The sequence below is a fragment of the Macaca nemestrina genome, chromosome X, assembly GCF_043159975.1.
Source record: "Macaca nemestrina isolate mMacNem1 chromosome X, mMacNem.hap1, whole genome shotgun sequence".
NCBI lineage: Eukaryota > Metazoa > Chordata > Mammalia > Primates > Cercopithecidae > Macaca > Macaca nemestrina.
In genome coordinates this window covers 46723584-46736120 of record NC_092145.1, presented here as the reverse complement: position 1 = coordinate 46736120, position 12537 = coordinate 46723584, and the positions used below count along the sequence as shown (strand labels likewise).

At 37.3% G+C, this 12537-nt stretch overlaps 1 protein-coding gene across 3 annotated transcripts in view; it reads left to right on the top strand.

Annotated features, from left to right (window-relative positions):
* The window catches only part of LOC105490456 (collagen type IV alpha 5 chain), a 271513-nt gene that overhangs the window by 151797 nt on the left and 107179 nt on the right, over nucleotides 1-12537 (top strand). For all 3 annotated transcript variants that reach the window (XR_011618460.1, XM_011756104.3, XM_024795626.2), the window contains 5 exons: nucleotides 5173-5346; nucleotides 5675-5758; nucleotides 9691-9783; nucleotides 11179-11249; nucleotides 11557-11748. Coding sequence is in view for 2 of the 3 variants with exons in the window: in XM_011756104.3 (XP_011754406.2) it covers nucleotides 5173-5346; nucleotides 5675-5758; nucleotides 9691-9783; nucleotides 11179-11249; nucleotides 11557-11748 (614 nt within the window). In the remaining variant the exon portion in view is untranslated. The remainder of the gene's footprint in view (nucleotides 1-5172; nucleotides 5347-5674; nucleotides 5759-9690; nucleotides 9784-11178; nucleotides 11250-11556; nucleotides 11749-12537) is intronic.

Here is a 12537-nt window from a genome sequence, read left to right as displayed (position 1 = left end):
AACGAGCAAAATAACCAGCTAACATCATAATGACAGGATCAAATTCACACATAACAATATTAACCTTAAATGTAAATGTAAATGGGCTAAATGCTCCAATTAAAAGACACAGACTGGCAAATTGGATAGAGTCAAGACCCATCAGTGTGCTGTATTCAGGAGACCCATCTCACGTGCAGAGACACATAGGCTCAAAATACAGGGATGGAAGAATATCTACCAAGAAAATGGAAAACAAAAAAAGTCAGGGGTTGCAATCCTAGTCTCTGATAAAACAGACTTTAAACCAACAAAGATCAAAAGAGACAAAGAAGGCCATTACATAATGGTAAAGAGATCAATTCAACAAGAAGAGCTAACTATCCTAAATATATATGCACCCAACACAGGAGCACCCAGATTCATACAAGTCCTTAGACACCTACAAAGAGACTTAGACTCCCACACAATAATAGTAGGAGACTTTAACACCCCACTGTCAACATTAGACAGATCAAGGAGACAGAAAGTTAAAAAGGATATGCAGGAATTGAACTCATCTCTGCAGCAAGCAGACCTAATAGACATCTACAGAACTCTCCACCCCAAATCAACAGAATATACATTCTTCTCAGCACCACATCACACTTATTCCAAAATTGACTACATAGTTGGAAGTAAAGCACTGCTCAGCAAATGTAAAAGAACAGAAATTATAACAAACTGTCTCTCAGATCACAGTGCAATCAACCTAGAACTCAGCATTAAGAAACTCACTCAAAACTGCTCAAATACATGGAAACTGAACAATCTGCTCCTGAATGAATACTGGGTATATAGCGAAATGAAGGCAGAAATAAAGATGTTCTTTGAAACCAATGAGAACAAAGATACAACATATCAGAATCTCTGGGACACATTTAAAGCAGTGTGTAGAGGGAAATTTATAGCACTAAATGCCCACAAGAGAAAGCAGGAAAGACCTAAAATTGACACCCTAACATCACAGTGAAAAGAACTAGAGAAGCAAGAGCAAACACATTCAAAAGCTGGCAGAAGGCAAGAAATAACTAAGATCGGAATAGAACTGTGATAGAGACACAAAAAACCCTCCAAAAAAATCAATGAATCCAGGAGTTGGTTTTTTGAAAAGATCAACAAAATTGATAGACCGCTAGCAAGACTAATAACGAAGAGAGAAGAATCAAATAGATGCAATAAAAAATGATAAAGGGGATATCACCACCGATCCCACAGCAATACAAACTGCTATCAGAGAGTACTATAAACACCTCTATGGAAATAAACTAGAAAATCTAGAAGAAATGGATAAATTCTTGGACACATACACCCTCCCAAGACTAAACCAGGAAGAAGTTGAATCCCTGAATAGACCCATAACAAGCTCTGAAATTGAGACAATAATTAATAGCCTACCAACCAAAAAAAGTCCAGGACCAGACGGATTCACAGCCGAATTCTACCAGAGTTACATGGAGGAGCTATTCCAATCAATAGAAAAAGAGGGAATCCTCCCTAATTCATTTTGTGAAGCCAGCATCATCCTGATACCAAAGCCTGGCAGAGACACAACAAAAAAAGAGAATTTTAGACCAATATCCCTGATGAACATCGATGCAAAAATCCACAATAAAATACTGGCAAACTAAATCCAGTAGCACATCAAAAAGCTTATCCACCATGATCAAGTGGGCTTCATCCCTGGGATGCAAGGCTGGTTCAACATATGCAAATCAATGAACATAATCCAACATATAAACAGAACCATAGACAAAAACCACATGATTATCTGAATAGATGCAGAAAAGGCCTTTGACAAAATTCAACAGCCCTTCTTGCTAAAAACTAACTAGGTATTGATGGAACATATATCAAGATAATAAGAGCTATTTATGACAAACCCACAACCAATATCATACTGAATGTGCAAAAACTGGAAGCATTCCCTTTGAAACCTGGCACAAGACAGGGATGCCCTCTCTCACCACTCCTATTCAACATAGTGTTGGAAGTTCTGGCCAGGGCAATCAGGCAGGAGGAAGAAATAAAGGGTATTCAATTAGGAAAAGAGGAAGTCAAATTGTCCCTGTTTGCAGATGACATGACTGTATATTTAGAAAACCCCATTGTCTCAGCCCAAAATCTCCTTAAGCTGATAAGAAACTTCAGCAAAGTCTCAGGATACAAAATCAATGTAAAAATCACAAGCATTCTTATACACTATCAACAGACAAACAGAGAGCCAAATCATGAGTGAATTCCCATTCACAATTGCTTCAAAGAGAATAAAATACCTAGGAATCCAACTTACAAGGGATGTGAAGAGCTCTTCAAGGAGAACTGCAAACCATGCTCAACAAAATGAAAAGAGGACACAAACAAATGGAAGAACATTCCATGCCCATGCATAGGAAGAATCAATATCATGAAAATGGCCATACTGCCCAAGGTAATTTATAGATTCAATGCCATCCCCATCAAGCTACCAATGACTTTCTTCACAGAATTGGAAAAAACTGCTTTAAAGTTCATATGGAACCAGAAAAGAGCCCGCATCGCCAAGACAATCCTAAGCCAAAAGAACAAAGCTGGAGGCATCACACTACGTGACTTCAAACTATACTGCAAGGCTACAGTAACCAAAACAGCATGGTACTGGTACCAAAGCAGAGATGTAGACCCATGGAACAGAAAAGAGGCCTCAGAAATAACACCACATATCTATAAGTATCTGATCTTTGACAAACCTGAGAGAAACAAGAAATGGGGAAAGGATTCCCTATTTAATAAATAGTGCTGTGAAAACTGGCTAGCCATTTGTAGAAAGCTGAAACTGGATCGCTTCCTTACACCTTATACAAAAATTAATTCAAGATGGATTAAAGACTTAAATGATAGACCTAAAACCATAGAAACCCTAGAAGAAAACCTAGGCAATACCATTCAGGACATAGGCATGGGCAAGGGTTTCATGTCTAAAACACCAAAAGCAATGGCAACAAAAGCCAAAATAGACAACTGGGATCTAATTAAACTAAAGAACTTCTGCACAGCAGAAGAAACTACCATCAGATTGAACAGGCAGCCTGCAGAATGGGAGACATTTTTTGCAATCTACCCATCTGACAAAGGGCTAATATCCAGAATCTACAAAGAACTCAAACAAACTTACATGAAAAAAAGAACCCCATCGAAAAGTGGGCAAAGGATAGGAACAGGCTCTTCTTAAAAGAAGACATTTATGTAGCCAACAGACACATGAGAAAATGCTCATCACCACTGGCCATCAGAGAAATGCAAATCAAAACCACAATGAGATACCATCTCACACCCGTTAGAATGGTGATCATTAAAAAGTCAGAAAACAACAGGTACTGGAGAGGATATGGAGAAATAGGAACACTTTTACACTGTTGGTGGGACTGTAAACTAGTTCCACCATTGTGGAAAACAGGAAGGGGATCGTCACACACCAGGGCCTGTCGTGGGGTGGGAGGAGGTGTGAGGGTGGAGGGATAGAATTAGGAGATATACCTAATGTAAATGACGAGTTAATGGGTGCAGCACACCAACATGGCACATGGATATATATGTAACAAACATGCACGTTGTGCACATGTATCCTAGAACTTAAAGTAAAAAAACAAAAACAAACAAAAGAAAAACACCAAAAAAAAAGGCATAAGGTATGCTATAAAATAACAACAAAAAAAGTCAGTTTAATAGCATTGATACTAAACAACTAAGGAGATAACACTAGCAATAACCCAGTCTAATTTATGAACGTAGAAGCAATAATCCTAAATATCCAGAAACATATTAAATTATATGATATTATGACCAAGTAGATTTTACTCCAAGATTGCAAGGATGGATTGAGGTTACTGTGATTGAGTACATTGACAGAGTAAAAGAAAACAGGCCAACAGATGCGGAAAAATTAGTCAATACAATTCAATACCCATTCATTTTTAAAAGAAAGCTAAACCTCTTAAACTAGAATTAAAAGAGAGTTACGTTAACTTGATGAATCTATCTGCAGGACTGTATGGGAAATGTCATGCTTTGTGGTGAAACATCAGGAACATTTTTATTCAAGTCAGAAATAAGATCAAGATACTTAGAGTTACCAATGCTGTTTGTCCTTAAAGTGGAGATCCTAGCCCATGCACTAAATCTGGAAGAAAAAATGGTGGTAAGAATGGGGAAAAAGCCCAAATTTCAGTTATTCAGAGACCATCTGATTATCTACCAGAAAGCTTTAAAAAATCCATTGACAAATTCCCAGATCTTAAAGAGAGTATGTGTGCAAGATGGCCAGATCTGAGTAGCATACTTAATTTGCCTTCCTCTTCACCAGCAAACATGTAAGAGAAAAAAATACACTTCACAATTGTAATAGTATTAAAATGCACAGTAGTTATAAAAGAAACCCATGAATAACCCCAACAATACATGTGTAAGACTTCTTTGCAGAATTTTGTAAATTATTATTAAATAATATAAAATTACTAAATAAATGGAGAAATAAACTTAATTATTACTCGATGTGAAAAACCAATATTATAAACAGTTAATTCTACCAAAAAATAATCTTTAAATTCAAATTAATCCCATTCAGAATCCCAACCAGTTTTTGAAAATGAAACTGACAAGTTGATTCTAAAATTTATTTAGAAAAGTAAATTTGTAAGTGTAGTGAAGATGGTTTTAAAAAAGAACAAAGATGAGCATATTTTCCTTAGCAGTTTTGGAAACATTATTAAGTTATAGCAACTAAAATGTGTGTTAATGGTGCATGAATCACCAGTGTAACAGAAGAATGTCCAGAAACAGAGCCATGTTTATATGGGAACTTCAAAATACCTTTTTATGTTGTTAATGACTTTCTGGTATTTTTAAGATTATCAGATCATAGTGTCAAAGGATGGGGTTACTAGTAATTTCCAAAAGTAATAAAGCTACTTTAAATTATTATTTCCTACCCTCAAACTGTTACTTACATTCTTTGAAATTTTTCAGCCTTTTTTTCAGAGTTTTGAATCTCCTAGAAAAAAATATATAACCAGAATTATATGTTAAAGGAAGATCTTATCATTATCTAATGTCTCAATGATAACTAACATAACATCTCTAAGATGAGATCATTTTGATCACTTTTTTGAATCTTAGGGGCTGCAGTTGTGGGTCCTCCTGGCCCTCCTGGATTTCCTGGAGAAAGGGGTCAGAAAGGTGATGAAGGACCACCTGGAATTTCCATTCCTGGACCTCCTGGACTTGAGGGACAGCCTGGGGCTCCTGGGCTTCCAGGGCCTCCTGGCCCTCCTGGACCTCACATCCCTCCTAGTAAGCTATATTTTTCTCCTATTAAGTTCTTTTTTTGTTTTTGTTTATTTTGTTTATAAGTAACTCTAGCTAAAGGTTGGCCTCATTTGTTGCATTTCTGATATCTAAGAAATTCTACTACTGCTTTACTTTTTGGGTTTTGGTAGTTCTTGGATGTTTACATTTGCTCTTCAAATAGTATTTATCAACAATGTTATATTTTCCTTTTGCTTATAGGTACTTGTATTTCTTCAGAGAAGTAACTGAAAAGCTTGTCAGGCTTTCTTTTGTTTAATCTTCTTGATATTTCACAACAATTAGCTTACTATCCTTTCTTTATCTTACTCAGGTGATGAGATATGTGAAGCAGGCCCTCCAGGCCCCCCAGGATCTCCAGGTGATAAAGGACTCCAAGGAGAACAAGGAATGAAAGGTTTGATCTCCAGACATACTCATTTCTTCATTTTCTTCATTCTTTCAAATCATCAGCAAAATCCCCTGTATCATCCGTCACACCTTAGCCACTGATTCCCATGGTCATACCCCAAGACCATCTCATTACCAATAGTGTTATACTTACATGATCTTGGTTTCATGCATCCCATTTTTTGCATCGTTCTCTTCTTTCTAGCTTACTACCTCTAGTAACCTGACTCCAGCAATACTCCAACCCCACTGAGACCTAGCAACTTTGACTAATGCTTAACTTTTTGATGTCCTTTCTTCCCTCTTAACCTAGCTTAAATTCCATTATCAATCACTGTAATCAATTCTTTTCATAAATCCATGATTCCTTTGCCCTTCTCTCACTTCATTATACTCACTTGGAACAAAAGCATTATCCAAATTTCCACATTTTCTGAGCCTGCACTTTTTCTTCTCTTCTCAAATTTTAGCAGTTCCTCCCCTATTCTGACCTTGCTTCCTATTTCACTGACCAATTAAAGCAGTAACAAGAGAACTTTCACAGATTGTCACCACCATATTTACTTACCTACTTGTGCCTGTGCTCATAGTCTCCCTTCTTGCATATAACTACTGCTCCTATCTAAAGCCAGTTCTTCTATTTATACAATAGATTCCATTTCCTCTTATTTCCCCAAGGATTTTTTTCCAGCAATTTTTGCCTCTCCCACATCACCAATTTTTTCCCTCTCTATTCAGTCATTCCCAGGAGCATACAAATATGCTTTTTTCACCTATCTAAAAAAAGTAGGGTAATCCTACATTCCCTGCCAGCTGGTTCTCTATTTTTCTATTCCCATTTGCAACAAAACTTCCTAAGAATTTTCTACTCTCCTCTTGTTTTCTCTTAAACATAATTCCAATCAGGATTTTATCCCCTCTTCCCCCAACTCCCCACTGCCTACCACTCCACAAATGCTGGTCAGTTGCCAGCAGTCTATATCCTGCTAATCCAAATGTCAGATCTGTCCTTTTTTTGCTTGCTTTTTGCCTTCTTTAAACATTTGCATCCCTTGGCTTTCAGTACATTACATTTCTTGTTCTTTTTCATTCCTCTGTGGTGTACATACGTGTGTGTGCGTATGTGTATCCATCTAATTACCATCTAAACCAAAATATAGAACATTTTCAGGACCCTGGAAGACTCTTGTACTCCCTACTCAGTACCCCCCAAAGGTAATCACTATTTTATCCTCTGGCATATATTAATTTGCCTAATCTTGAACTTTGTGTACATGGAATTATACTGTATGAGCTCTTTTATGTCTGGTTTCTTTAGCTAAATATAATATATGTGAGATATATCTATGTTTTTGTTTGTTGCAGTATTTTTCCACCATTCTTTGGTTTTCCACTGCACATTACCTCAGTATTCTAGTGTTGATGGACATTTGGTCTGGAGCTATTGTGAATAAAGCTGTCATAAATATTCTTGTACATGTATTTTTTGTAGGACATAAACACTAATTTTTATTGGAGATATATCTGGAAATTGAATTGCTGGATTACAGGGTAGGTGTAGGTTTTGTTTCATAGATATTACCAAACCATGTTCCAAAGTGATTTTTGTTAGCATTTGCTTAGTGACTTGATTATGAACTACTTTCTTTTGGTTTTTATATTCTCTTTTGTAAAGTGCCTGTGTTTATCTTTAATTTTATTATTGGATATATGTATTAAAACTATCTTCTCTTTTGTTAACTTTTGTTTAACAAAAGTTGCTAATTAAATGAAATCAAATTAATCAATGTCCTGTTTTATCGTTAGTACTTTTTATGCACCGTTTTAGAAATCTTTACTTACCTCAAAGGTCTTATGATATTCCTCTGTGTTTTCTTCTAGACACTTTATTGTTTACCTTTCGCATTTTGATCTTTCTTCAATTAATTTTTGTGTGTAGTTTGGAGTAGGGATCAAAGTTCATTTTTCCCATATGGATGTCCAGTTGAGTCAGTACTATAGAACAAAAGATCATCAATTATCCCAATGAATTGCATTAGCACTTTTTTGTAGATCATATGACCATATGTGTGTAGGTCTGTTTCTGACTGCTGTATTCTCTTCTGTTGTTTCATTAGTCTCTCCTTGCACCAATGCGATGCTATCTTAATTACTGTGGCTTTATTGTAATTCTTGGATATTCTAGGTTCTTTGCATTTTTGTATGCATCTTAGAATTATCTATCCAACTTTTAAGTTTAAAATGCTCCAAGATTGAATCCTTGTTCTTCTTTTCTATCTAAACTCATTTATTCAGTCTCGTGATTGTTAATACCACCTAATTGCCCAGGACTTCCAAATTTATGCCTCCTATCCAGATATAACTGTTTTCCTCTAGATTTGTGTATCCATTTGCCTAGTCAACATTTTGAATTTGACATCCTGATCAAACTGAAGTCTTGATTTCTGCCACCTCCTCCCCATAGTTGCTCCACTCACATCTTATGCTTCTTACTTAAAAAGCAGGCCACTTTAGTCTTCTAGTTGCTCATGCTGAGAACCTTGGAGTCATCCTTGATTCCCCTCTTCTTTTGTATTTCATATATGATCCATGAGACCATCCCATTGGCTCTACTTTCAGATATGTCTATAATCTAACCGGTTCTCATCATTTTCATTGCAGTCACTCTGGGATGAGCTACCACCATCTCTCTCCTAGATCGTTGCGACAGTAGCCACTTAAGTGGTTACCCTGTTTCCATCATTGCCTTTAGAGGCTATTAACATAGCAGCTAGAGTCATCCCTTAAAAACTTAAGTTATAACAAGTTGCTTTTTTAAAAAAAAATTTCTACTAGATTCTCATTTCACTCACAGTAAAAACCACAGCCTTTATGTTTCTTATATGCCTATATGCCATTTGTTGTAAACTGTCAACTTTCTGACCTTGTTCCCCTCCCTCATTCTGCTCTAGCAATCTGGTCGGCTTGCTGTTCCTCGTATATACCAAACATGGCTATTCTTTCTGCTTGGAATGTTCTACACTCTTATGCACATGTCATGTCCTTTAAGTTTTATCACATATCAACTTCTCAATCAAGTCTATCCTGACTACCCTATTTAAAATTGCAACCCCCCACCCTTCCCTGAGTATAGTTTTATCATATATCAACTTCTCAATCAAGTCTATCCTGACTACCCTATTTAAAATTGCAATCCCCCACCCTTCCCTGGCATACTCAATACCACTTATGTAGTTCTGTTTTTTCCTATAAAAATAATATCTTTTAAAGCATATTAAATATTTAATATATATTTAATTTTTTTTTAGAAAGGGTTTTGCTCTGTCACCCAATCTGGAGTGCAGTGGTGCAATCACAGCTCACTGCAGCCTTGATCTCCTAAGTCTCAAGCAATCCTCCCACCTCAACCTCCTGGGTACCTGGCGAGTACAGGCATGCACCACCATGCCTGGCTAATGTTTTTATTTTTTCTGTAGAGATGGGGTTTCGCCATGTTGGCCAGGCTGGTCTCGAACTCCTGACCTCAAGCTATCTGCCTGCCTCAGCCTCCCAAAGTGCTGGGGTTACAGGCATAAGCCACTACACCCTGCCTATACTTAATATTATATTAAAATATTTCATATATACATTTTGATAATTCATTTCTTTTATTGATTATTATCCCTTTCCCCTGGTAGAATGTGAGGCATGTAGACCTGAATTTTTATCCATGACTTTTATCTTTTGCTCACCAGTGTAACACAAGCATCTGGAACAGTTCTTGGCACACAGTAAGCACTCAGCAATTTATTTGTCATAAATTGATTCAGGATATAGGCTTCTCCAATCACACCATTAAGTGGAAATGCTGTCCCTTAGTGCTGACATTTTTAGAACCAATCTATTGAAGGTATATGTACCCCTTTCAGTAACATTTGTTTGTTATTATGATTTCACTAGGTGACAAAGGTGACACTTGCTTCAACTGCATTGGAACTGGTATTTCAGGGCCTCCAGGTCAACCTGGTTTGCCAGGTCTCCCAGGTCCTCCAGGTAAACCATTCTGCCTCAGGGCAACCTTCTAAATATTTTTTGGCTAGATTTTGTAGAGCTTATACTTTTAGAATGTTACCGTTTCTCATTTTTATAGCTAGTCACTCATATCTATAAATAATTAAGTATGAAATGCCTCTATTTGTTATCAAATTAATTATGCTCTTGTTTCTAATACCTGAAGCTACCAACATTTTCTATTAAAGCATTTTGACAATGTAATTTCGGGAAATATATCTTCCCCATTTTCCATATGAAGAAGAAAATCACTTATACAGAGTCAGACTTCTTTTTTCCAGAATACTGGGAGAAAAGTTCATAATACCTAGCCCCTGAATATAGTTTCCAGTGGCAGAGATTCCAGTCATTGGGGATGTATCACATGTTGTCGTTCAGGAATAGGGGTTCTATCGGAGTTTGACAATCAACTGCCAGTATTCCTCTCTCTATATATAACTCATCTATCCCCCTTTCCAGTCAAAACTGTATGTGATATCTGTCAGACCCTCAACTGTTTCATTTAACTGCCCCTTAGGATATCCCAGTATTCTCTTGAAATTACATTTTATGTTGAGTCAGGGCTGGGAATAGAGACCAGATCTCTTACCTTTCTGTCTAGTGAGTCTATGAAGGACACCAATTCATTTGGAGTTTGGGAATACTTTCAACAAATCTTGTAGACATTATTGGACGTTAGTAATCTAGCCTTGTACCTCTAGTCTCATGGTTCTCAAACTTGAGAGTGCATCACCTGGAGGGCTTTTTGAAGCCCAGACTGCTGAGCCTCACTCTCAAAGTGTCTGATTCAGTAGACCTGGATGAAGGCTCAAGAATTAGCATTTCTAATTAGTAGCCAGGTGGTGATGATGCCACTGGTCCAGGAATCCATTTGGAGAACCACTGCTTTAGTAATGTTTCCTCTAGTCTTTGGGCTGCAAATGTTTCTCATAAACCAAATTTCAGGGAATGACAAACCAAAGAAAGGACTGGTAAGGATCTACGAAAACTGCATAAGTCAGAACAAAGATATTCAGACCTTTTCATAATCTTTTTCTCCCTTTGGCAAATGAAAACATCATAGGAACCCAGGAAACGTTGTGCATAGTATTTGCTAGTTGCAAGGTCTGAGAAGGACTGCTTTGGAGTTGGAAGTTTCTTAGGATACAATATTGTATGTAACATGAAATGTTAAATTTATTTTAAAAAGGATGATTATCTCATTTTGAGAACATAAAAGGAAAATACAAATGTGACTTAAATGGGATTGAATGGGATTCTTATTTTAAAAACTTGACTTTCTGACTTGATGATTTCTGTATGAGCTTTGTCAGGAGTTCAAGCTCAAAGCTTACATTATTATATGTGTGTGTGTGTGTTTGTGTGTGTGTGTGTTAGGATCCCTTGGTTTCCCTGGACAGAAAGGTGAAAAAGGACAAGCTGGTGCAACTGGTTCCAAAGGATTACCAGTAAGTTTTGAGTATATTATAAAACAAAAAGAAGTAGAAGGAAGGCATTTTACACATTGATTTTCAATTATTCATATACATACACACGTATATAATTTCATTTTTCTATTAAGTTGTACTTTGTTTGATTCCTTGACTATTCCTGACTCATATGCCTCACTTGATTCAGCCCTTTGTACATTAAATGTTATTGGGTGGGTTGAAGGGGTAAACTGGAGAGAAGAAAATGTTAGAAAAAAAGAAACTGATTTTCTTTTTCTCTTTCTTCTTTTTCCACTCTTTCTCTTTTTTTCCTTACCCACTTCAGGGCATTCCAGGAGCTCCAGGTGCTCCGGGCTTTCCTGGATCTAAAGGTGAACCTGGTGATATCCTCACTTTTCCAGGAATGAAGGGTGACAAAGGAGAGTTGGGTTCCCCTGGAGCTCCAGGGCTTCCTGGTTTACCTGGCACTCCTGGACAGGATGGATTGCCAGGGCTTCCTGGCCCGAAAGGAGAGCCTGTGAGTTGGTTTGATGTTTTTCGTTTTGTGATGTTAAATTTTCACTTAGAAATGTTTTCTAAGTTAATTTAAAGGATGGGCCTGATGCTGAGATAAACACCCAATCAATGCTTAAAACAGTGTGACCATACAGTAATGGCACATTGTTACTGACTGTAGGGTTTCTTCACTACTCTTTTCTTTCACTTGTTTTGTAAACTTATTTTTCTTAACCCTTTAATATTGAATAATATTTTCTATGAATAGGTGGGCAAGAGGTTAAGATGTTTATGAGACAGTATAAGGTTCCCCATCTCTTAACCCCCACATATCTTTCCCTGGGTTTATTTAAACCTCATGACTGGGTATGGTGGCTCACGCCTGTAATCCCAGCACTTTGCGTGGCCGAGGTGGGTGGATCACCTGAGGTCAGGAGTTCGAGACCAGCCTGGCCAACATGGTGAAACCCCGTCTCTACTAAAAACACAAAAATTAGCCGGGCATGGTGTTGGGCACCTGTACTCCCAACTACTCGGGAGGCTGAGGCAGGAGAATCACTTGAACCCGGGAAGCAGAGGTTGCAGTGAGCCTAGATTGCACCACTGCACTCCAGCCTGGACAACAAGAGCAAAACTCCATCACAATAAATAAATAAATAAACCTCATAACCAGCAATTTAACTTGTTTCTTTCTCCCTCTCTCTGTCTCTCTCTCTCTCTCTCTCTCTCTCTCTCTATATATATATATATACACACACACACATATATATATAGTAAGCTTAGAGATCAGTACAAGTAGATAACCATGTTC